This window comes from Epinephelus fuscoguttatus, linkage group LG19 (assembly GCF_011397635.1).
Source record: "Epinephelus fuscoguttatus linkage group LG19, E.fuscoguttatus.final_Chr_v1".
Classification (NCBI taxonomy): Eukaryota; Metazoa; Chordata; class Actinopteri; order Perciformes; family Serranidae; genus Epinephelus; species Epinephelus fuscoguttatus.
This window is the reverse complement of record NC_064770.1, coordinates 15,379,385-15,405,445: the sequence shown is the minus strand read 5'-3', so window position 1 is coordinate 15,405,445 and position 26,061 is coordinate 15,379,385. Positions and strand designations below refer to the sequence as shown.

The window sequence follows — 26,061 nt, the reverse complement described above, 5'->3', positions numbered from 1 at the left end:
AGTAAGAAAGGACAAGAGAGAAACAAACAGGAGGAAAATATAGCAAGGTACCCTAAATTAGATTCATCTGGCATTTTTATAAACAGCTGCTAGTGGTGTGTGTGTGTGCGCCTTTTAACTAGTAACTGGCGTGCACTGGGGCCCATTCTGTCCTTTTGTAAAGTGCTCCACATGAGATTCACGTTGCATTCCTTAATGTTTTTGCATGACTTAGCCATTAAAGAGGACCTCTTCCACATGACTGCATTGTTTGTTGTTTTCTCCTATTGATATCAAATTCCCAATTGGGGGGGGCTGGTGTCCTAAATATTGAGGGGGATGTGTCCATGTGTCCCACCCTGAAATCTACATCTCTACAGCTACACCAGTAACAGAGAAATCTGTCAAGGTGTTTCTTGTATCCTACAAATAAATAGATAAAAAATATTCTGCAACTTACTCCACTTATGCAACATTAAAGTAAGCTTTTGGGTCATTAACTTTTTATTAAAAGTTCTATTCTTAAATCTGTTGCCCGTCACATTGACAGGATGCGGGGTTTTGTATGAGGCGAAGCTGTATGACCCAACATGCGCTTAGTCAAGTCAAGAATGAGGAAAGGCGTTCAAGTCGCGAAGTGAACAAGCCCACAGGGAGCACACAGACGACTGCTGTCAAGTCGGCTCCGTTACTCTCCAGCCATGGGAACTCCTTTACACCGTCTGGTGATACTCTTTGTCCTTTTGTTATCGGCGTCAAACGTTTTGGGTAAGTTTTACGCATTGCGTTTTGTAGAAAACTTTCACCTGCTTAACCAGGGGGTGTTATCTTCCGACTTGAAGGTCATCTTTGAAGGCACCACCTATTATTAATATTCACAGTATATGTGCTGATGGTTATTCAACATAATGTTCTCAAACGGACACAACAATTCGCTGTTATCTGTCTTGAATGGAGCGGCTCTGTTGGTTTGTAAGTGCGGTGCTCCGCTGGAGCTTTCGCCTCCTGTCCTTATAAGGGAGTGAAAATGGTCGGGATGTCTCCCAAAGTGAGGAGTCCCTCACAGGCTCCCCAGTACTGCCAAGAATAATTTTATTATCAGCATAAAATAGAATATATATATATATATACTTAAAGCCATTGTATGTTTGTGGTTTTCATTTTTCTTGATTAACTGAAAACCTAACTAGATTAATGAATAAAACACTCAGACTTTCCTATAAAGTATTAAAGTATTTTGAAATAGCTTAAGAAGTGTAGCTGAGAAACCATATCCTGTGTGGTGCTTATTCAGGCCCTTGACTGTTTGGGAACAGGTATGATGTCAGGCAGTTCTTTTAGAGTCAAATTAGGTATTTTTTCATGTATATTCTGTCAGCTGCACACAGGTAGATTAACACTAGTGGCTGTGCCTTAGTGTTAAACTCCAGTGAGCCACACCCATAGGCCAAGACAGATAACAAATTGTAAAGCCGTTTGGAATTAATGCATTTGTTGACTTTCAGGGAATGAAACGTTTGGCGCAATTTGCCAACACAGTGAAATGATCCTCAGAAAAACATAATGAGGATCAGCATCATTAATGTGACGGGTAATGAGGCTTCAACGTCCAGTGCTTGTTTGCACAGTGCTCTTAAGAAAGACAGTGGTGTCTGTGGTTGAACATGACTGCATGGCTGCATGGGACTTCTGATTTAAAAAACAAAAACAAAAAAAATCCAGTGTGGTTAGTGTTGTCACTTTGACTCAACAGTGTGTGTAAGAAAATGTGTTTTGTGCAGTGGTGGAACGTAACTATGTACATTTACTTCAGCACTTACTTAAACATGTCATACTTCTACTTGTATCTTGCACTTCACTAAATTTGATACATTTATTTATTTGTTACTTTGCAAATCCAAATTGATAATACAAAATATAATCAATAAATAATGATGATGTATTACTGTATTATGGAAGCAAACTATCCGGAAGTATAATAAAAAAATAAGCCCCATTTTAAGCAGCTGCAACACTGGAGTAATGTACACATTGACACATCCATATTATAATATATTACAGTTATAGTAATGAAAATAACTCTGCACAATAATTACTTTTTGTACTTACAGTGAAATTTAATGCAAATACTTTTGTACTTTTCTCTTAAGTAACATTTTGAATGCAGGATTTTTACTTGAGCATTACTGCCACTGATTTTGTGTCACATTTCTATTGCTTTATCAAAGGTTCCAACATCTGCACATCCCAAGGAGTCACCACTTGTCAGCAGTGCTTGGCCGTTCACCCTAGCTGTGCGTGGTGCTCTCAGGAGGTAAAAACAACAGTAGCACACATACACACCAACTGTGTCTAGTCGCCCCTCCCATTAATCACTCTGCAACAAGTTAGAACAGAATCCTCATTTCCCAATAGCATTCTTCGTCTTGTCATCCTCTGGTGTTTGTTCATTTACATGCTCATACACCGTAGCCTCTGAACTGTTAAGGTAAAAAAAATAAAAAGAGGAAAGTGGGTGTTGGCCTCAGGTCTCCTGTGCATGAGATACCTGAGCCTATATCAGCATCATATCATAAATGCAAACCATAAAAGCTTCTTATTCAGTGTGTTGATGCTTAACTCAGGTGTATGGGCAGGGGGGCTCCAGCGCGTCCCGCTGCGATCTGAAGCAGAATCTGCTGGATGGAGGGTGCAGCTCAGCAGCAGTTGAGTTTCCCTCCAGCACTCTGAATATTCAGGAGGACAAACCGCTCAGCAGCAAGGCCTCGGGGACTGCCGATGATGTCACTCAGATAAAGCCTCAGAAACTCCGCATGACGCTAAGACCAGGTACATGAACACCCAACCAGACATCCCAAGTAAGACCAACTCACTTGAAAGAAAGTAAGGTTTAGGGACACCAGTTGATCTCATTCTATGTACTGCTCCATCTCTGTGGTCCTCTGCTATTTCCCTCTCAGGAGATTCCAAGCATTTCACTGTGACAGTGAAACAGGTGGAGGATTACCCAGTGGACCTCTACTATCTGATGGATCTTTCATATTCGATGGAAGACGACTTGTATCGCCTTCAAACCCTGGGCAGTGAGCTTGCCGCGACTATGGGCCGTACCACAAGCAACCTACGCATGGGGTTTGGAGCCTTCGTGGACAAGACCATGTCCCCTTACATGTACACGTACCCCCCAGAGGCAGTGAAAAACCCTTGCTATGGGTAGGTGTGGGTTCTACTGTTGGTGTTACATTTGAGGAGGAGAAGGAGCTGAAGTGGAGATTTTCTAATATTCAGAGGAAGTCTGTCCAGTTCTCCTTCACTGATTTCCTATCCCCCCCATTCACCCGTTCAATACATACAGAATGGGCACGACATGCCTGGCTCAGTTCGGGTTCAAGCACGTGCTGTCGCTGACGGAGGAGGTGGGTCGCTTCACTGAGGAGGTGGAGAAACAGAAGGTGTCTAGAAACAGAGACGCTCCGGAGGGTGGATTTGATGCTGTCATGCAGGCTGTGGTGTGCAAGGTATGAAGATGTAATCACATACGTACTGTATACTCGTTGATGTGGAAAACTGCATGCATTCAAGCTGAAGTTTCTTATTCTTATCATGTGTGCAACAGTTACAGAGAAGCTGTCGTTGGCAATGGAAATCTTAGGCCTCAGGCACCCTCCAACAATGCTTATTAAAGGGACACTTTGTCAATTTTTAACCAGCTTTGTATCATAGCTGTGGTTATTATTTGTGGTCAACTCATCTCCAGCAGACTTTGGCTGTAGAAACATATTTTAGCTTATTGTTTAACTGTAATTCGAGAAAGTTTGTGACCAGCTGACCTTCACATTGTTTCCTGTGTCAAAACGGCCAACCAGCAGGCGCATTTATGTGTACGTTGCGGCACAGGGCATTCTGGTAGTTGTAGGTTTTCTATCTCTTGATCAAAAAGCGAATGCTGCAGCCCCTTCCCTTTGGTTCCTGTGGTCATGTAGCACCAATTTTAAAAGCATTTTACTGCATAGACAGCCCAGTTTTATGACAGGACCAACTAAATAAGGTGTGACTTGACTTCTGTGTTTGTCATTAGGACAGGATTGGCTGGCGTTCAGATGCCTCACACCTTTTGGTATTCACCACTGATGCCAAAACTCACATCGCTCTGGATGGACGTATAGCTGGGATTGTCCGACCCAATGATGGACTGTGTCACCTTGATAGTGACAATGTTTACAATGAAACTACAGTGCTGGTAAAGGCAAACAATAAAGTCATTTACTTTGGTTTGTAATCATTTTGCTTCCACTGAAGACAGTTTACTCCTGTGTCTTCCAGGACTATCCCTCTCTGGCACTCATGACAGACAAAATGTCTGAAAACAACATTAATTTGATTTTTGCTGTGACCAGTGTTGTGGAGGACCTCTACAGGGTAAACCAGCTGTAATTGTTGTGCCACAGCATGAATTTAAGTTATTGATATGAACAACACAAAAACTGGGTCATCATCTTGTGGTCATGTCCGTCTTCCCAGGGGTACAGTAAACTCATACCAGGCACAACTGTGGGAATGCTGTCCGATGACTCTGGGAATGTTATTAAGCTAATTGAGGAGGCTTATGCGGTAAGTTCCTCCTATAGGACCATAAGTGGAACTTGAGAGCTCATGTAATCTATTTTTTTATGTAAAAAAGTGTGATGCATTTTAACCGTTTGACCTCATAACGTTGTGTCGAATAGAGAATTCGTTCTAAAGTGGAGCTGGAGCAACTGGGAGTCCCAGAAGAATTGAACCTCTTCTACAATGCCACTTGCCTCAATGGAGAGTTTATCCCTGGACTCAAGTCCTGCTCTGGCCTCAAGATTGGAGACACAGTACGTATCCGTTGAGACACATGCACATCTGGTATCTACACACACAGAAGGTCACAGAGACACTTCCTCCTCTGCAGGTGTCATTCAGCGTGGAGGCTCAGTTGCGTGGCTGTCCCAAAGAGAAGACCCGTACCTTTACCATCAAACCTCGAGGCTTCAAGGATGCCCTGGAGGTCACAGTGGACTTTGCCTGTACCTGTGACTGTGAGGCAAAGGCTGTACCTGACAGCCCCGTCTGTAACAATGGCAATGGGACCTACGAGTGCGGCGTGTGTCAGTGTCATCCTGGTCGTCTGGGCCCACGATGCGAGTGCTCCGTGGGGGACTACAGTCCATCGGATGATGTCAACTGCATCCCGAAGCCAGAGAGCCCGATCTGCAGCGGGAGAGGTGACTGTTTGTGTGGACAGTGCTCCTGCCATGCAAATGAGTTTGGTCAGGTGTGGGGCAAGTACTGTGAATGCGACGACTTCAATTGCTTACGCTTCAAAGGGGCACTGTGCTCTGGTGAGTAGATGTGCTTTTATATCCTTTTATATTCTTTTTTTTAACCTGTGTGATTAAATGTAAGTATATTTTTCGAACTGATGTTTTTGTCATGAGTACTTTCACAAAGAAAAGGCATTAACCAATCATGTTGCTCTTATACTCATGAGGATTATCATATGTGTCCACAGGAGCCATCATTCCATGCTTCCTATTCATTATTTATGTAGCGTGCAATGCATTCTGGTAGCGCTAGGTTGCGTTTGAAGAGACAGGGCCCCACTTCTCAATTGAATGAAGTTGAATCTAGGCCTCTTGATGCAAATCAGGCACATCCAGCGCGAGTGACCACTTCTGGAAACTCCCCAAAAAATGTCTCAGCAAAAGTGCCGGCTTGACAGTGCTGTGTGCGCTCCTGGAGGAAGAACGAGAACGAATCAAAAAGTTTTGTAATAAGTTTAAACAACTGCACAATGGATTATTTGCTTGTAAACAACCCTCGCAGTATGATGCCTTTGAACATGACGCCAGCCTTCTTCTTCTTCTGCTTCTTTTCTGCGTCCCACTACATCGCAATGTTTTCCTGCCGGTTGGCGACACCCATGTAAAGGAGCAGTATCACCATCAAGTGGGCAGGAGTGTATAACGCTTCAGGGTCAAGTGAATGATCAAGCGGAAGTTTACACACACAGGTGTGAGACAGCTGAAAAAATAGTTCCACAATTGAGATGAATAGTGAAAACCCAGATGGAAACCACAGTTTGCTACGATTTTTATGTCAGAACATCAACGAACACCACTGACCACTCGGTGAGTTTCATGGCTTTGAAAACGAACGTTTAGGGTGGTTTTAGGACAGGTTCACACATGGCCATAGGTAGCAGTGTTAAGTCTGGCAGGGGAAAGCCACATTCTCCGAAAATGAGCATTCATCACAATTTTGGTCTCTATTTCATCATAAACAACCCAGAAATGGGGCTCAAAGTGCAAAATACCGGACTTCTCCTTTAATATAAATGAAAATTTCCAAACAAGCCACCATGTTGGTTTGGTTTGACATTTTGCTCTCAGTCTTTAGAACAATCAAATCAAAAGCACCGACACTGGAGCACAATAGTGTTGTCACAATACTGGAATTCCTAACTTCGATACAATACCTTGAAAAATATCAATACTCAATATCATTTTCGATACCATGGGGATAAATTAGATATGAAGATTACTATAACAAGGCTGGAACATGACAACAACAACTTTTCTTTTCTTGGTTAGCAGCAGAGAATAGCGGAACGACTCTACTAAACAATAAGAGAGAGCGAGAAAGCACCGCTGGTACTGGGAACTGCCCATTGGTTTGACATCCCATTGTTCCGACCATATTAAACTCATTGTTCTGAAGTCCGTTCCGAAATCATTATGATGCCCTGTGGTTAAGGTCTGGTTAGGTTTAGGCACAAAAACCACTTGGTTAGGGTCAGGAAAAGATCATGGTGTGGGTTAAAATGAAAAAGAAAGTGACAAACTCATAAGCCGTGAGCCTGCTCTGCCTCAAGCGGGTTGCAACGCACCATACGCCCGCCGCGAGCCGTTCAGCACTGCGGACAGTCAGACTAATGGGATGTCGAACCAATGGGCTGTCGAACCAATGACATGGACCCTTGTTACTAAGGTATCGATACTGCAGAGTATTGAAACCATTTCATATTCAGAATTGATATGTATCAGTAAATCAATATTTTTGACAACACTGGAGCACATTGATCAATTTACAGCCTTTAGTGGTGCAACGGACTAACTTCGCAACATCACTTTCTTTCATCAGAGTCAAGGACTCTTTGACTTGACAGATCTCTGTCCTCGAGCTGAGAGGCACCTTATTTGGCCACATGCTGTTGGATGATGCCTGTTTCAATCACATATTTTGTCTCTGTGCTATACAGCCATGTTGATCATTCTGTGAGTTCAATGCCATGCTGGTGTTAGCATTAGCTCAAAGCACAGCATGGTTGTAGGCTCTTAGTATTGTTTAAAGGTCATTTTCCTTCCACTGAATTAGCAGAAATCTCAAAATCTGATCACATAAAAACTCAAATTATCTGCATGGCTAGATATCACTTAAGGTCAAAAGAAAATGTGCTGCTCTCTAAAATGTTCTTTCTGTAATTGGGGTGAAGCAACCCTTTACTTTAGGTCGATGTGAGCAGGAAAGAAGAAGTTGCCCGTCCCTTCCTTTTCCCTGCTCTGAGGCCCAGTTGGTCTCAGTCTATAAACTTAGCTTGACAAATCAAATACTAATGTACAATCTTATTATAGTCCTTGCTTGTAAAGGACATGTAAATAATTGCATAGTTTCGCTGCTGAGCGTAAACAGTAATGCTCACAAATAACCAATCCTCTGTCAGGTCTGTAAACTTAATATGTGCGCTGAGATTGATTCATGTTCTTACCGCTCACAGCATGATGTGCTATCACTCCCTCCTACAAGTCTGCACAGCTCAGTGAACAGTTACTCAATCAGGGTGATAAAACTTTAATAGGCTCTGTCATTGGGTAATTTAATGTAGCAGCAGTTTGGGCCTGTGATTTTAAGGACGAGGCTGAGCAATAACAGAGCAGGAAACTACTCTTTTATCTTAACGTACATTAAGCAGAGCAAACATTAGTTTTGCATACTAAATATGATTAATGTTTAATAATATGACCTGATTTTTTCAAAGGGGAACTCTACCAATTTGGGGTTACTACTCAACCTGTGAACATGTTTTCTGTGGCTCTTGGAGGAGCTTTGCCAAGTTCAAGGAAATAATGTCTGCTCTTGAACGCGGAAACTAAAAAATATTAGGCCTATGTGCCTCCTCGCTTCCCTCACTCACATCTCTTCCTCACATCTTAGCTCCTTCCTGCGATGTGAGACCTGAGAAAGAGATGCGAGGAGGACATGCGTTTGATACACCTGTGTTTCCTCACTCTAAGCTCCTCCAGAAGCCTCCCCTCCTCTCGCTCTTCATTTCCTTGAGGTGCATTTAAGGGGACTGGAAATTACGTAAGAATGTGAGGAAGCATAAGTTAGCATAATAAAAAGCAGCCCGTCTTACAATCTAGGCCGACAGAGTTTAAAAAAAAAAACAAAAAAAAACATGTTTATCAAGCAGGAAAGGTCTAATTAAAAGATGCTGTCAAGTTGCATTATGGGTAGTGTAGGAACCAACATTTTTGGAGCAAGAAGCCTGAATATCTCAGTCTTTGCTATATTGATTGTGATCATTCTTACTAATCTGTGTCTTGTGATGTACAGTAGTGCACTTCTAAATTGCTGGAGTGCACTGTCATTATAAAATCACAAGTTAAAAGCTCCATAAACTTCCACAGCAATGGACTCTCCAAAATCCAAAATGGTGAACATAAACTCATCACAGCCTCATAGTACTTAAAGTTTAGGTTTAACATCCAAAACTAAACAAAACCTACCCTGGGCCTCTCGCCTGTGCACCATGACTTAAGGAGAAGATGAAGGGTCATGTGTGTTTTGGCAAGCTGGAACATGACGTATTCATATCAACAAGGAGGAGTTGGGAGTCTACCTCAAGGGAGGATGTTTTTCTGAGGGATGGGTATTAAGGCATTCAGTGATGACACCCAGGGCTGGGGCGGAGACGCTCACCCAACTTGCCCACCTACACACACAAAGCAATAGCTGGGGTAAGACAGTCCACAGAGCTCAATTTGGGACCGCAGAGTTGTTGTGTCTCAGCAGAGCCGTGTTGTTGTTGTCTTTAAAGAGCGAGCGTCCCTTAGCCCCAGCACAATTGAAGCTACCGCGACCCAGGGTTCCAAGAAAGCTCCGTCTCTGCGATATTCCCCGTGGCTGTGTATTTCTCCGTGTGCTGAGGGACTGTGGGACTGGTGCAGGGCCAGGCAGGGAGCAGGAGTCAGCAAGCACAGCCCAAGGGCCCATAAATATGAGGGGAGAGAGAACAGGAAAGTTTGCATTCCTCTGCTGGCAATTTGCCCAACCTCCCTTCCCTCCAGTGTGTCTGTGTCCCCACAGCACATGATTCTGTTCATTCTTGTCCTCCAGCAGTTCTGTTTTACTGTTCTGTCTCTTTCCCTGATTTCGTCCTTTAATCATGGCCCCTGTGTTAGCCCTCTCTAAAGCCCAGGCATGTGATTAATGGGCAGGATTACTGTGCAGTCTCACAGAGAGCGTAGAATGATGTAAATCCCAGAACTCCCTTTTAAGTGCATGAATCAACTTCAGAACAAATACGATCAAAACAGCTACTCATTCTTGTGTAAGTAAGTGTAAGTGTAAGTGTAAGTGCTCTACACTGGGGTGGGTACATTAACATGCACACCAGTATTCCACGTTATTCCAGATATCAAAATATTCTGAATTTGATGCAGGTCATGTAAACAGCATATTCAGTTAGAGTTCGGCTTAATTCCAAATGTAGCATTTTCTATTTAAGACGTGGGATATGCTGATATTACTCAGGCTTTAGGAGCGTTCTTTGGACATGTATACAGTGCTTTCAAAATACGCATCTCAGTTGGGGTTTTCACCGCAGTTTGCGTCACACGGCCTCTTGCCTGTTTAAAGTCAGCTCCGTGCGTTGTCATGGATGTATTGTACACAAACCAACTCAACAACATTTAGCAACGCTGGGGCAGAGATACCCCAAAGAAAAGCTCACATTTCTGGTTGGAAGTAGAAACACATCTACTTTAGAAAGACTTGGATATCAACAGGTTTTTGGATATGATGTTTGAATATGGGCAAATATTAAAGCGCTGACCTTTTCAGGAAGGTGGTTAAGGGAATGAAAGCCTGAAAAAAACCTGACACAAGCAACAATCTTTCACTTTTTTATATTGTGATGTGATGAACAACACATGGGCATGATAATCTGAATATGCACGGCTGCATGTAAATGGAAATATTAGTAGAATATTCATTTTCATTCGTCGTGTAAACAACTTAGTAGGAATATTATCTTTTTGGAGTAAGGGTAAAACCCAGATATTTTGTGCACGTAAACATAAACAATGTAGTCTGGCAATGTTTTTGTCAAAAAAATGTCTTGTTTTCAAAATGTTTTCAGCACTTCTCAGCTGTTATCTTTTCAACTGAGTAAGAAAGATTACTCAACGATTGCTTTGTGTGAGACGGTTAATGATTAACCAGTGACCCTGTCTGATCCCATCACGGCTATGAACACAATCTAAAAGAGAAGCCGTCGTTGACAGGGTGGAGACCGGGGAATTGTTTCCCCGAGTATGCAACGGCGGATGATTTGTTTTGAGCTGTGTGGAATTAGGGACCCTTGGACCCCTCAACGATGTTTCACGACCAGTCACTCCCCCAGTCTGATCCAGCTGGGCTGTGACTCACTCACTTTGCTCTTAGTCATCCAGTGCCAAATCCTGTTTGGTTTCCTGCAAAGAACACTGTAGACTCTTGGGCTGTGCCTTTGTTTCTAAGGTAGCTTAATCTCTTTCTGTCTCTTTGTAATCCAGGAAGAAAAGCTCGCCTCCACATTCTGTCAGCAAACGGTTGCGTCACTGTAACACTGTTCCCCAAATGACCTGGCTTTTGTGATTTCTACACCTCAGTAGAGTCTGAGGAAGTGCATGTGTGTGTGTGTGTGTGTGTGTGTGTGTGTGTGTGTGTGTGTGTGTGCGTGCGCCTGCCTGTAAGGAGACAGGGAGTCATTAGTGTGTTCATTGACAATAGAACATTTCCTGCCTTTGTCAGGATAGGGATGATGAAGAGATATGCGTAATGCCCCTTGCTGAGTAAGATTACATTTTAGAACAATTAGTTACCAACTTATTTTGTGACTTAGCACTGTTTGAAAGAGAGAATGTAGAGAAAGATAAATAGAGCTGCACACAAAGCTTACTTACTTGTAATTAAAAGAAAATAAACTTACCCACTTGAAATACCATCAGTTCATGACTCTCCTGTCAGAGGTTTTAATAAACTAATAATCAATCAAGTTATGTCAATGACAAAAGATGAAACTTTCTAATGTTAAAAAGTAAAAAACAACAGATAAGTATACAAATAACGAATTAGTAGAAGTTAAAGTCACCTATTAGAATGCATTTTTATCTCAGATGTCTGAAATTTTCTTCACCCCTTCTTCGTCCTGCAATGAATGAGTGCACTGGCTTTCTAATGCGCCACAGTGCCACTATAGCGGTTGGGAGGTGTATTGCACATTGGTAGTAAGAGGCTCTAAAAATGCATGTTTATTGTACAATAACGGATATACAAACACACGGCAACCCCCCGTACACCTTCCTAACATCTGTGCCTATGAGGTGAGTACATTACATGTTTGATTTGAATGTTTATGGAGGTGTGAATCGGTCTAGACCGGGAACCCCCACACGAAAAACGGGGTTCGTTTTCAAGACGTTTTGGTCCAAGGCTAGGTCCAAACCATTTATAGCGTTCATTTTCTCCATATACCGGTCCCTGGCTTCGTGGTTCAATGTATCCCAGTAAATTCCCTTTCCTTTCTGGCATCTTAACATCTTTTCCCTCGCTTTCTCCACTCGATACGACTCAACTACTATATTTGTTTACTGCTGCCCGTAGCCATCAACATGGCGGTGACGTCCATGGTGACGTCACTGTGCCCATTCCCTGTACCAGTAAAAACACTGAACACTGCTCTCATAACGGAAGGGCTGCTAACTACAGTGGCTGATGAAAAAACACAAATGGCCCTGGCTGTTATTAGTTTGTCCCTTCTGGGCTAGTGTAGAAACATGGCAGTGCAACATGGCAAAGTCTGTAAATGAGGACCCACCTCCTTTGTAGATATAAACAGCTCATTCTAAGGTAATGAAAACACAGCAGTTCTTATCTTCAGGTGATTATACACTGAAGAAAAAACATATTTATTACATTATACTCCATTTATGCCAATATATCCCACTAAATCGTACACACTGGACCTTTAAAACATCATAAGAAAATCTCTGACACACTGCAGTTACATGTCACAAGTTCCTATCTCTTTGAATCATTACTTGCCCTCTCTGCTGTGTGTCACCACTTTCTGCTTCCATCATTAAATCAGTCTCACTGTTGAGTGGAATTCTATTCATGCAGTCGCTAGCATATAGCATCTGATCTTACGTGCAGCCTGGGCTTTGCTGGCAATCGAAACACTTGAGAGCACTTGTTTGCACTAGCCGTTATGTGATTAACCTGTGATCTGATAAACATAAACTGATATTGATTGAATTATAACGCATTAAGATGTGATATGTAAATTTGATTTGAATTGAAAGACTATCTTCCAAAGGACTACTAGAGCATTAACCTCCTTATCCTTTTTGATCATTTTAGATCATGGGAAGTGTAGCTGTGGCATCTGCCAGTGTGACGCTGGCTGGTCAGGAGAAAACTGCAACTGCTCCACAATCACAGTCACCTGCACATCCAGCAACGACCTGCTGTGCAGTGGCCGGGGTTACTGCAATTGTGGGGTTTGTCAATGCACTGAGCCTGGCGCCTATGGAGACACCTGTGAGAAATGCCCTACCTGTCCTGATTCCTGCACTATTAAAACGTAAGTGTATTTCTTAAGTTTTTAACAAACAAGAGAAATGAGGAAATGGACAAAACAAAAACACTTGTGAAGTAACTCATTCTCAATCACAGAATCCCACCTCATATAGATGTTGCTTGAGAAAAAGCCATGGGGTTTATATTCCTGGGAGCATGAACGTGCTCAGCAAATTTCATAAAGTCTACCATGAGATATCTTGTATTGAAAGGTGATATTTTGACCTAAGGATGGTGCAAGAGGAAAGATCATAGAGTGTCCAAAATGGACATGGTTCATCCTTTGGGAGACCACCAACCCATTCACCAGAAAAGTCCACTTAGACATTATGTCCGTTTAGAAACACTTATATATTACGAAATGTAACATATTTGTGATTTGAAGAAATGTATAATACAAACATTTTCTTCTGGCAACTGAGCTGGGACCATAAATATCTACGCCACAGGAAATAGGGTATCCTGTGGAGTTACTGTACAAGTGAAACTTTTGGCCTTGTGTTGGCACCAATAGAATTAGAGAGAGGGTCATCACAAACAAAATTATTCCTCTTGGAACAATGAATACCCACAGATAAATTGATAGCAATTTAACCTCTCATTTCAAAAATACTGTATCTTGACAAGGTAAGTGTTGGTCGAAGAAATATTTATTGATTTAATGGTGACAACAGGTCAAGACCAAAAGTATTAGAGGTCATCCTCTGAGGACCATGAACGTGTGTACGAAAGTAGCTGTTGAGACATGTTGCTCTGGACCAGAATGTTGCAGTGACTGACCTATCAACTGATCAACTGATGTCAACAACCGACTCTTACATCCTCAGGCGTTGCCCCTAACAGGGTAAAATATTTCAGCAAAGCATCTGAGAGTAACTAAGCTGACTGGTCGCACTCTGCAGTGGAAACATTGTTCCATCATGATACTCCTTCATTCCAGGATCATCACAAACTGCTCCTACACACATTTTTAAAAAGTTTAGGTGTGGTTTCACGGACAGCAGAGAAAGATCTAATTCCTCTCATGGCCACAACAGCCAGCAGATATCAACACTTAGTCTCAACTCTTAGATGCTTGTAGTTCTAGTAGTTTGTCCATACCTTGCATATCGTATTGAATCATGCGCTGCTGCCAAAGAGCATCAATAGTATACACACTGTGTACGCATCAAAAGTAACTGAATGGGTTTCTGCTTGCAGGAAATGTGTTGAGTGTCAACACTTTAAAAGAGGACAGTACATTGACGACAACAGCTGTGGTCGAATCTGCAGAGATGAAATCAAGGAAGTGGATAAGTTAGGTGAGAACTCTCCTTTCTCTGACCTACTTATTCCTTACTGTGACCTTAATCTTCTGTGGTGATGCTTACTGTTGTTTTTCTGCTGTTGATCATATGAGAAGAATATCCTTGAGAGTAGTGTGAGGCGTTTGGTGTCAAAGAATATTATTTACTGATAAATATTCTGTCATTGTATTACTCTTATTGAAGCTTAAAATCATTTCATTACCCTGTTGCTGCTTCTTCTTGCTCCTACAGGTTTCCATGCCAGAAATTCGGTGAATTGCTCATACAAAGATGAGAATGACTGCGTGGTTCACTTCCAGTACTACGAAAATGAAAATGGCAAATCCATTCTGTCTGTGGAAAGAGAGCCAGGTACTAAAAGAGTTTGTGTGCATATATGAGACATTTAAACTGCTAGAGAACTGAGCATTGTAATTGAGGTGCATTATTAGGACAGAAGAGTGTGTTCTTGAACACCACCTCAGCCTGTGTCTGGCAAGTTAAAGCAAAAACAGAACTGTGTGTAATTCCAGTAATCAGTTATTTCTTAAAGATGAGCATGACCAAGAACACACCCAGACATGTAGTGATGATGCACTGAATCATCGTTTGACACTGGAACGCAGTGGTTGCTTAACTTCATGACTGAGCCCCACTGATTAACAAACATCACGGAAACCAACAGAGAAAATTGGCTGTTTATCTCTCTCTGTCTCACTTCCTGTCTCTCATCTCTCAGAGTGTCCTAAGGGTCCAGACACCTTGGTGGTGCTCCTGTCGGTGGCCGGAGCCATTCTGCTGCTGGGGCTCATTGGCCTGCTCATCTGGAAGCTGCTGATCACCATCCATGACCGTAGAGAGTTCGCCAAATTTGAGGAGGAGAGAGCCAAAGCTAAATGGGATACGGTGAGAGATAATCATAATTCAAACCCTGACTGCTTCTCATTCAGGGATCGATGGCGTATTGCAAATACAATAACAGAATATGATGGCTCTGTAAAGGGAAAAGTCTACAGTGAACTTAAAAAGCTGAATATCTATGTGGGACTGAATTAAATGTTTTCATTCCCCAGGCTAACAATCCTTTGTACAAAGGAGCCACCTCCACCTTCACCAATGTAGCGTACCGAGGCAACTAATCAATAAATACCATGAGGAAAAACTCAGGGGTCAACGACAGAGATGGAATGTAGCAGCGAGGAAATGGATGGGAGGAAGATCCTACACTGTAGCTGAAAAGCTGTCAACGACATAGTGTAGAAGATGTACATATTGTTAAAATAACTATAAATGTTAAAGGTATACTATGCAGGATTGTTGGTTACTGTTTCCAAACATGCTTGCTAGTGAAGCTGAAGGTAAAAGCTAACCCCGGATTCACAGTCTGTTGCTGTCTTGCCTTGTGTGTTTTTCGGCACTGTGTCTCTTAGATGCGTGCTGTTGCCACTGATGGTTGCTACCTTTTTATAAAGTACCAACCTCACCTGGGCACTATGAGGGTACGTGCTCATAAACATCCCGAGCACAGAAAATAAGAAGAAAATAAGTTAATACAGGCAGAGGGCAGAAAAATGCACCACCACACACTTCTAGTGGGTCTTGAGTGACGACTGACATGGAGTGCTTTTTAATCCTGCATAGTATACCTTAATGTAAGTCACAGACGGTTGCCTGCTGTTAGGCTTTCTGTTTTTACACTCTGTCATGTAGTTTTCTCTAAGTACTGTACATGCAGTCAGATAGGAGTTCATTAATATAAACAGCTGTACTGTCAGTTTACAATAAGGGGAACTGCTGCTGAGAGTCTGTCACTTTGGTCATTTTAGGAGGCTCTTCTGCCATTGCAATATTTGTTGTTCAAGTTTTGCTCACATTTTCAAAAAGAAATAGGAATCACTGTGACCTCAAAGTGATCAGTCAATATAGAAAATCCATCCATCCACTTTTTTAAAGTCGTCTTCCACCGTGTTTGATGTATTATTTACACCCAAGTCGTGTTTTTTTGCAAATTTTGTAATTTCCTCCCACAGAGTGCAGCTGTTTTAAAGTTCCCTTTTCACTGAATTAAAAAAGGCGAATTTCAAACGAATCACTGTAGTTTATCAATATACTTAAAATATGTACTATAGAATTTTAATAAATTATTAGAACATGCTTTAAGGGTTTCCCTTATATTTTTGGATGCAGACTTTTTTAGTAATGATTTTGGCAATAATGCAGCACTCTGGAGTTTTCATTAACTGTACAAAGGAGCAAATCACCTTAAAGGGACAGTTCACCCGTAAATCAAACTTACATATTTTTCCTCTTACTGTAGTGCTGTTGATCAGTGTAGATTGTTTTGATGTGAGTTGTTGAGTGTTGGAGATATCGGCCCTAGAGGTGTCTGCCTTCTCTCAAATATAATGGAACTAGATGGCACTCTGCTTGTGGTGCTCAAAACACCAAATTTTTAAAACAAAACAAAAAAAACTGAACAGCAATGTCTCTTTCCAGAAATCATGACCTGGTCACTCAAGATAATCCATAGACCTTGTCGTGAGCAGTTTCATGTAGGAACTATTTTCTTTCTACCAAATTACACCTGCCAACCGAATCACTGTGCAGAGGGAAGCATGCATCTACTGCTAACTCACCTAGCACCAATGAGCTAGCTAACATTGCAGCTTGTGAGGACGTCTGTGGATTATCTCGGCTAACCGCTTTGAAAGACGGCAGACATCTCTACAGCCGATATCTCCAACACAAGGCAACTTACAACAAAATAATACAGGCTGTTAAATAGCACTACAGGTACGAGAAAAAATGTGTACATTTGATTTTGGGGTGAACTGTCCCTTTAACTACAGCCTCTAGGCTGACTTGGTTTACAGTGATGTTTGTGGTCTATATTGTTTTTTGAAATGTATATCAGCAATGGTAACTTTATAAATACTTTGACATGTTTTCTCTGCACCATCACCCGTTTTTGTGTTTGTTGGGCTTTTTTATTTTTTATTTTTTTGTAAAACTGTTAGACAGTATAGGGATCTGTCCTGCCATTGCTGAATTGTAAATTATTTTCTACTGAGCAGCACTGTGTCACGCTGAAATACCATGTTGTTTGTGTATATGAGCAGATTTTTTTGCGCAACAAATCATACTGGCCTTTTGTAACCTCTATGGGAAACATAGTGTTTTGGTTGTACAGCGCTCATCCTCTCTTAAGATATGGCCTGCAAGCTCATTGCATAGTTTTTTGTTCTGCACCATTTTTAAAGATACCTAGGGCTTTGCTTTAGTTTGTTACACAGAGGGAGCGCATAAAGATGACTTACACCTAATTTCACCGACCTTTATGAGATGCCTGACATTTCTTTTAAACAAATGTCAATGCGACTTTCAGCCTTTATTAAGATCAGACTTACAGTACAGAAGCCTAAAAACACAAGTTATTTGAGATTCATATTTCAGATCTGAAGCAACAAGTTGCCTTAAGTTGCTGAAATAGAAAAAGTTATTAAAGTTTGTCTGTATTCACTCTGTGTGACGCTGGCTGGCGGTACATTTTGGATGAACATTACGATAAATACCACTGATGCTCTGTTTGAGTTTAGTGAGAAGCTGAACGTTTCATCCTGCCTCCCACTTCATTCACACACACAGCAAGTTAATACACAAACACTCTGAGAAACACACAAAATGTAACAGCCAAGAAACAATCAATGATTAGATATCTAAGTTCTTACATTCAATTCAGGCGAGTTCACTGTGATGTGTGTTTCATACTGCAACTTCTAAACATATAAAATGATTGTCAGCGTGCAGGCATTTCCTTTGACAACACTCTGGCACCACATATCTAACAAATAGGCAATATTTCCTGTTACATGGAACATGACATTAGACTGAGGTCATTAGTTCACTTGACTGCTCTTGTGTATTTATCTGGTACTTCAGTTTCCACTGAAAATAAAAAGGCACCTTCATCACAACTGTCTGTATTAATGTCCCTATTAGCCGACACAGTACCGGTAAGGGTGGCACGGTGGTGTGGTGGTTAGCACTCTTGCCTCACAGCAAGAGGGTTGCCGGTTCAATCCCGGGCGTGGGAGCCCTTCTGTGCGGAGTTTGCATGTTCTCCCCGTGTAAGCGTGGGTTCTCTCCGGGCACTCCGGCTTCCTCCCACAGTCCAAAGACATGCAGATTGGGGACTAGGTTAATTGGTAACTCTAAATTGTCCGTAGGTGTGAATGTGAGTGTGAATGGTTGTTTGTCTCTATGTGTCAGCCCTGAGATAGTCTGGCGACCTGTCCAGGGTGTACCCCGCCTCTCGCCCAATGTCAGCTGGGATAGGCTCCAGCCCCCCCCCCGACCCTCAAGAGGATGAAGCGGTTAGAAGATGAATGAATGAGTACCAGTAAAACTCCAACAACTGTGCAGAATGTGTTACTGGCACTGGTTTCCTGTTTACTTGTACAGCAAGATTTTTATTATTCTAGTATTTGGTATCATTTGTTATGGAGTGAATCTTGGGTAATGCTCTTATGTAGCATTACCATTTTGTTTGGTCATTGGTATGTAGCATCTTTGCTGTCAGTCATCAGTATTCTAAATGATGAGCGTGTCTATCTGCAGCACCATGGGGCCATCTTTGTAAATCTAATATCTCAGTCCAGATGTCACCTACCTCCTAACACAACTACCAGGTCAGCTAATTGTCGCTCTCCATCTATAATTAACCTTTTAGGTTTGCTCTTGCAGCACATGCAACTGGAAATGTGCATAAAAATGTAGAAGAGTCTGAAGAGCCCCTGAAGATTAATATAACACAGTGACATCGCTGCTTTGACCACTATGCATGTTGGAAGTCACATTTAACACTTAACGTGTGGCTGCTCTCTTTCAAAGTATTTATCAGTGAATCTCTCAGGCTAAAGATAGAAAGTTATTAAGTAATAGCTGTAGGCTCTGTGCAAAGACTTGCAAGTGCGAGAAATGGGCTAATGCACAAGGGTTAAGATAAAAGTGATAAATGTGCATCTCCAGTCCAGGTATTCTCCTCATACATGTGGGACAGACTGACACCGGTGGACCACAGCAAAGATAATGTGATGTCGCCCTCTAGTGTATAAACATTGCACTGCTCAAATGCTTCAGCACACCTGAGAGAGGCAGCCTGTAAGTTGTGTGCACATCATTTTGTTGTCAAGCAGCCCACAGTAGACTGTACACTACAGAGCTGGATGATAACATGACTGGAACTATTTATGCACTGCAACTATACAACTATTTATTTATGCTCATGTACTGTACATTCCCTGTGATGCAGTCTGTTCTTAGGACAGTGAGAAGTGTAGTTCATTGGATTTTGACGAAGAGGCACATACTTTAGTCTGTAAAATGCAGAATAAATGATGAAATGTGTCTCAAGTTATTGTGTGTGACCACAGTGACAAAGTGAAAACATGTCTACAGCAAATATTTAGATCCAAACAACATAATTACAGAGCCATCTCTGCATCTATCGCATTGAAAAGGTAAGTTGCAGCATTAATTTTCCCAAAATGTGGACATAATGAGTTACATTTATATTTTTAGTCCTAATTTAATATGTCTGGTAATTGGAGAACTCGCGCAAAAGAGCTGCTCCTCCTTTTTTTAATTGCATGGGATAATAATGACTTTTTTTCCTCATATTTTTTTTTACTTTCTATCTTATAATTATGACGTTTTTCTCATAATTTTGACTCTATCTTGTAATTTATTTTTTTTTTATCTTCTAAGGAAGACTTTTTTTGAGAACTATCACTCTTTATCTCAAATTGGGATTTTTTTCTCACAATTTCTACTTCCCTTCTCACAATTACTTTTTTCCCTCATAATTTCTATCTCGTAATTTAAATTTTTTATGTCATGATTGTTTTTATGTCTCAGAACTAAAAAGTTTTAATCCCATAGTTGTGTCTGTTTAACTCGCATTTTAATTTTTTTTTTAATCTAATAACATTTGTGGCCCATAATTTAGACTTTTTATCTCAAAATTTCGACTTTCTGTCTCATAATTTTAACTTTTTATTTGAACATTTTAAATGTTTATCCCTCTATAATGAATTTTTGTCTTAATTTTGATTTTTAATCTAGTAATTTTAACTTTTGTCTCTTAATTTCTAACTTTTTAACTTGGAATTTCGACTGTTTATGTCATATTATGACTCTTCATCTCGTAATTTTGACTTGACGTGAGCATTATTATTTTTATCATTATTATTACTATTATCATTATTATTATAATTATTATTATTATTACAAATACTGCGCTTTCATATTTTTTCATCTTTTCTTTTAATCTTTCTCGCTCGCTCTCTTCATTGGCGGAAATGGGCTTCCATACCGATTGTCCCTGAACGCAGCACGGTCCTTCTTCCGTCGCGTCAGTTCGAACATGGCGGCGCCCCGTGCCGTGGTCGGTGTGAAGGGAGACAGCAGCAGCGAAACAGGACTGCCTGTGTCAGACTCAGCCACTGGAGACGTGAAGAGACCTCAGTTCGGGACACGTTTCCTCACTGACCCGCGGCAGGTCTTCCAGCACAACGCGTGGTGGGTGTCTTTAGTCCAGAGACCTAGAAGGACAGACAGATGTTTGGTGTCCATCTCTGACAGAGCCTCTGTCCCCCTGTTACAGTGGTGGCACATCAGTCAGATGGATTAGCTAAGGCTGAAATGGTTATATCTGACAATAAGTAAATGTCAAAGCTGTTATTTAGAAGCTACAGCTCTCTGTTATGATAGGTCTTGTTATGCTAATGCAATGTTCATGATGATATATATATATATATATATTTATTTATACAGTGAATTATCAGGCCATATAGTATCAAATTTTAAAAATATAATTACATTTAAATAATCATATGTGAATAAAGTGATGGTATCTAGTACTCTAACTCCATTCTGCTGCCAAAATTAACATTATACGTGATGTATTTTTTCCTGTGAAAGGTTTTAGGTTATATTGTTTTGTATTATTCTGATGATTTTTTTTTCCTTATCTATATTGAAAGTCTGACGATACTGGGTGTTGCATGCTACTGTCTAGACAAATTTGTAATTTATTGGTGACTGGACAGAGTAAAGTCTGTGTCCATATATCATGTGTGAAAGCTGCACCTTTTCATGCCGTTCATATGTTAAACATCAGCTTATTAGTTTGCACATGTTTGCAGATATTAATAGATAAAATGTGATATCATGTATCACTGTCCCAAGTTTCACTTTGTCCCTTATTTCCCAGCCCTATCTGAATATAACCTGGAAAACTATAAGTACCTCCGGACAAGTCAGGTCAAGTGTTTCTGTGCTGTTATTCATCCACTGGATAATAGTGTTGTGTTATTAACAGGGACAATGTGGAGTGGACTGAGGAACAAGAAGCATCTGCAAGGAAGAAGGTCTTAGAGAACAATCAGCCACTTCCTCCAGAGAAACAAGGTAGCTGTCGAGACTCACAGCTCATACACATGAATGCCACAGTGTGACCGGCTTCTAATCAGGAGGACGGCATTCCCCAGTGTTGTATATGCATTTATTTTCATCTCATTTTTGTGTGATTATTGTGGAAAATGATACAGAAAATTACCTTGAAGAATGCTTCTCTATGTTTTGTGGCTGTAATTCGTTTTTGACATTTTTGTATTATTAAGCTGCATTAAGCTTTATTGTGATGATTTGTCATCATGGCCAGATGTGCTAGATAATGACTTTAACTCTTGCATTTTCTGCCTTACCTGTTTTTGTAGATGAGTACGACAGCCGGGCAAATGAGTTCTGGAATGACTTTTACACAATCCACGAGAACCGTTTCTTCAAAGACCGTCACTGGCTGTTCACAGAGTTCCCAGAGTTGGCCCCACAGTGTAACCATGAGTCCTGCCTCGGGGTCTCTGGCACAGATGAGAGTCAGCAGGATAGTCTGGATCAAGAACAGAGAAGGGAAGCTGCAGCTTTGTCTCACAGTGACGGTGACATCCCTGGCTCCTCGGCCACGTATCGCATTCTGGAGGTGAGAGACACATTTGTGAGCAAGTTGGCTAAATGTGAGCTGTGCACATTGAATTACAAAGCAAAATGGCTGCTGTTATATTTACATAAGTCATCTGAACAGATTGTCAACTGGTTTCAGTGACATTTGGTGCAAAGTTAAAGTGTTGGTGAATTATACTGAGCATTGTTGAAAATGATCAATCTCTGTTTTTGTCAGGATTCATTCTCTTGAGACAAATTTTGTATGTGTTTGAGTTTGACATTGAGTTAAAAAAACAAATGCTGTATTAATTGTGTGTATTGGACAGGTTGGCTGCGGTGTAGGCAACACAGTTTTCCCAATACTGAAGACCAACAAGTAAGTTTGAAGCCATGTTTGACACACTGTTCTCTGCTTGTGTCTTATGATGTGCACTTGAAGGTGTAACGGCAGCTTTGCTCTTTGCAGTGACCCGGGACTCTTTGTTTACTGCTGTGATTTCTCCAGCACCGCTGTGGAGCTAGTCAAGGTGAGACAGGATTAATGAAAGGATGATGTGTTGATATATGTATTCATCTCCTGGGCTGTGGGCTAACTGATGAATTAACATTGATTTCTTGTCTTCAGACTAATCCAGAGTACGACCCTGGGCGCTGCTTCGCCTTTGTTCATGACTTGAGTGATGTGGAAGCCAATTACCCCATCCCCGATGGAACCCTTGATGTTATAGTGCTAATCTTTGTGTTATCAGCGTTGCATCCCAACAAGTATGAACTTGTTTCTCTGGCTTTCTTCCTCTCCTCGCCTCTTTGGTTTCCACTCAGTGTGGGTCATTTAATGTAGTACTGGTTGTCTTAAAGTTTCATCCTGTCTCAGAATGCAGGCATCCATCAGTAGATTAGCCCGGCTGCTGAAGCCTGGGGGAGTGATGCTGCTCAGGGACTATGGACGCTACGATATGGCACAGCTTCGCTTTAAGAAAGGTTAGTCAGGATGAAGTCCTGTGGCTCTGGTCCAAACAGCTGTTCAGATCGTCCAGGTCCAGAAGGGTCCATTATTCATGGCCTGTTACTTGTGTTTATCCTGGAAGATGTCTTTCATTAAGGTCTGTTTTTGTGGTAGCACAGTTTTAGAATTGACTGCTGCATTAGGTCACACCAAAGTTACTGTTTGTATCTGTCCATTTTAAATGACAGTCAAAGTATGCTGCCTTTAAATATGTGAAAGACTAATATGGACCACACTTAAAGTGAAACTTGGACATTTTTCTTCGTGGACTCTATTTTCCTATGTTTGTGTCTAAGTAACTAATGGCAACAACAGTGTTTGAAGTCCAGTGTAGCTTATTTGCATGACGTCATAGATCAGTGTGCTGTCCAGATGGAGGGCAGGCAACTGGTGGCAAAGGCTACCAACACTGCGCAAATGTCTACAATTTGTGGTGTTTACGGCTTTTACAAACAATTAACTAGGGAAAAAACAGATACCACTTAAAGTCCCAAAAATAGTAAAGGGGAGAAGAGAAAGAAGTCACTGAGAAACAGCAGCAGATGTGGATCAAAAACCTTCCGTCTTCAGTCTGGAGTCAACTAACGTCAAACGTAAAATTCTGAAGCGTTGTGTTAAACATGCCCCATTACATGGTGTGACAGCTTCTCCGTTTTTAGCCACGATCCAGATTTTTAACAGTGCTTCACCAGACCTCTGGGAACAGTTGACCTAGTACGTAGAAAACAGTAGCTAACGTTACCTAGTAATGTTAGCCTGACAGCAGTGCATCCATGTACAGTTGCAATAGTTGAAATAAAAAAGACAGTCGTACTCAAGCACATCTTCTCACCTGGCCAAAAACGAGATCGCAGTCGTTTCTGTCATCGACACAACAGCACACAAAACACTTATAATCCACTAGACTCTTCATTTTGTATGGATCAGTTTTGATGATCCATTTCTGCTGCCCGAAGGTTCATCCAGCTCTTTATGTCGTCTGTTTCTTCTATATCCAGTTGATGTGGTGTATGGATTTATCACTTGCTGCCCTCCATCTGAATTTTGGGCGTCATAATTTTAGTATTGAGAGAGACTGCTGCAACAGCAGTAATAGCAGCAGTGTTATCCCTGTGGGCAATTGTGCACTGTCAGTTTACAGTTCACTTTACTTAAAAGTGCTTGTTTTGCCACTGACAGACTCTACTGAAAAATAAAATAATTATCACCTTTTGCTCAAAGAGAATTATCATTCTGAAATCTTGCAAGAGGTAACTCGGAAAAACAATGATGGAAACGTTAGTGAGAGATGGAGAGAGGAGTGTGGGGAAGAGTTTGTTGTGTAGTGTCATGGCTGAATATTTAGCTGATTTCAACGATGTGGAAAAGTCCGCCAGATTTCAGAACGCCACTTCTCCTTGAGTGAGACTTGGTTACACACACTAACAAACAGATTGGATCAGCAAAGGAAAAACATTTGTAGGGTCCTCTCAATGATGTCAGACACTTGCAACAACAATATGAGCCTGTCAGTGGCAAAAACAAGCACTCTAAATGGACGTTAAATGACTGTGCACAATTGCATGGAGGGATTACTTTGCAGCTGCTGCGGTCTCTTAGCACTGGCCCAATTTTAAAATTAGCTGTCTCCATTAGTGACTTAGACACAAAAACATGGGAAAATAGGGTTCAGGTAAGAAAATAAAAAAAGTTTCCCATTAATATATAGTAACAACAAGTGTGGCTGCACAAGACCTGTCACACTTGGGCTCCATATGCAGTACTTCTAATGGTATACTGCAAATTAAAACAGCACTGCATTAATAAAAAATAGTTACATTGTGTGCCTTTACTTCTTTTAGGAAGGTGTCTGTCAGAAAACTTTTACGTCCGAGGGGATGGAACAAGAGTGTATTTCTTTACTCAAGGTAAAAATAAAGACATTGTGTTAACACAGATTTATTTGGATTATTTTTGCATGATTGTTCCTTAATTGTATATATATTTATATGTATATGATAATAATGCTGTGCTTTGTGTTTCAGATGAGCTCCATGAGATGTTCACTGAAGCAGGGCTCGAGAAAGTGCAGAACCTTGTGGACAGACGGCTGCAGGTGAATAGAGGCAAACAGCTCACCATGTACAGGGTGTGGATCCAGTGCAAGTATCGCAAGGCTGCAGCTCTGCCGCTTGAGACGCAGGGCTGAGACAGAGGGGGACAACATGCCTGGCTTGGCTGTCACTTCAGCTGAACCACAACTGAAGCTAGGAGATCAAATCAAGGCGGTGCCTGGCCCTTTCTCCAAGGATATGTGGCATTGAGACGCTCCATTATGATTGTGATTAAGGGGGATGCACCTGGATAGTTAAATGCTGTAAAAGCCTTAGACTAATCCAGCTGTGGTGATGTTGATGGACTTGTTTTATGGTTGAAGTTCCTGATGGTGCTACAATTCTGCCTATGAGAGTGAAGATTTTCTCATTTGATGCTGATGAGTTCAGTAAGCTGAGAGAGGGCTGGTTACCCCTGTTTCAGTGTTTCTACTCTGACAGATGCTGTTTTAATGAGCTGATGTTTTGGAATAAAATGCATGATTTTTAAGATAACTTTATGACCTTTTTGTACATGCAAAATCAATAAAAATCTAAACCTGATTTACTTTGGTGTTCGAATGCTGTGCTCAAAGTGTTTTGTTAAAGAAATCACGTTAAAAATATTGGGCACAAGGCTACTGCTTTAGTTCTATTAATGCATCTATCTTATGTTTGAATGGCGACTTAAAAAACATTAAATTTGCAATGTAAGGTTATTATATAAGTTGAGCATGTGGGTGTGAGCGTCATGGGAATGGCAACTTTCTGATAAGTGATC

The 26,061-nt window shown here is 41.2% G+C and overlaps 2 protein-coding genes across 2 annotated transcripts; both read left to right on the top strand.

The window, feature by feature from the left end:
- The first annotated feature begins 515 nt into the window (after positions 1-515).
- itgb3a (integrin beta 3a) lies at positions 516-17,988 on the top strand. The gene is made up of 15 exons (XM_049562374.1): positions 516-747; positions 2,208-2,293; positions 2,604-2,808; positions 2,940-3,192; positions 3,335-3,497; positions 4,058-4,219; positions 4,303-4,398; positions 4,501-4,590; positions 4,707-4,841; positions 4,919-5,348; positions 12,694-12,916; positions 14,113-14,213; positions 14,451-14,570; positions 14,938-15,104; positions 15,272-17,988. Exons 1-15 carry the CDS (start codon positions 681-683, stop codon positions 15,335-15,337), a joined length of 2,364 nt encoding a protein of 787 aa, XP_049418331.1. The 5' UTR covers positions 516-680; the 3' UTR covers positions 15,338-17,988.
- A 2,598-nt stretch (positions 17,989-20,586) lies between these two features.
- On the top strand, positions 20,587-25,844 carry mettl2a (methyltransferase 2A, methylcytidine). The gene is made up of 9 exons (XM_049562373.1): positions 20,587-20,777; positions 21,580-21,668; positions 21,977-22,239; positions 22,529-22,578; positions 22,669-22,729; positions 22,828-22,967; positions 23,077-23,183; positions 25,050-25,115; positions 25,233-25,844. Exons 1-9 carry the CDS (start codon positions 20,623-20,625, stop codon positions 25,394-25,396), a joined length of 1,095 nt encoding a protein of 364 aa, XP_049418330.1. The 5' UTR covers positions 20,587-20,622; the 3' UTR covers positions 25,397-25,844.
- Positions 25,845-26,061: the final 217 nt, after the last annotated feature.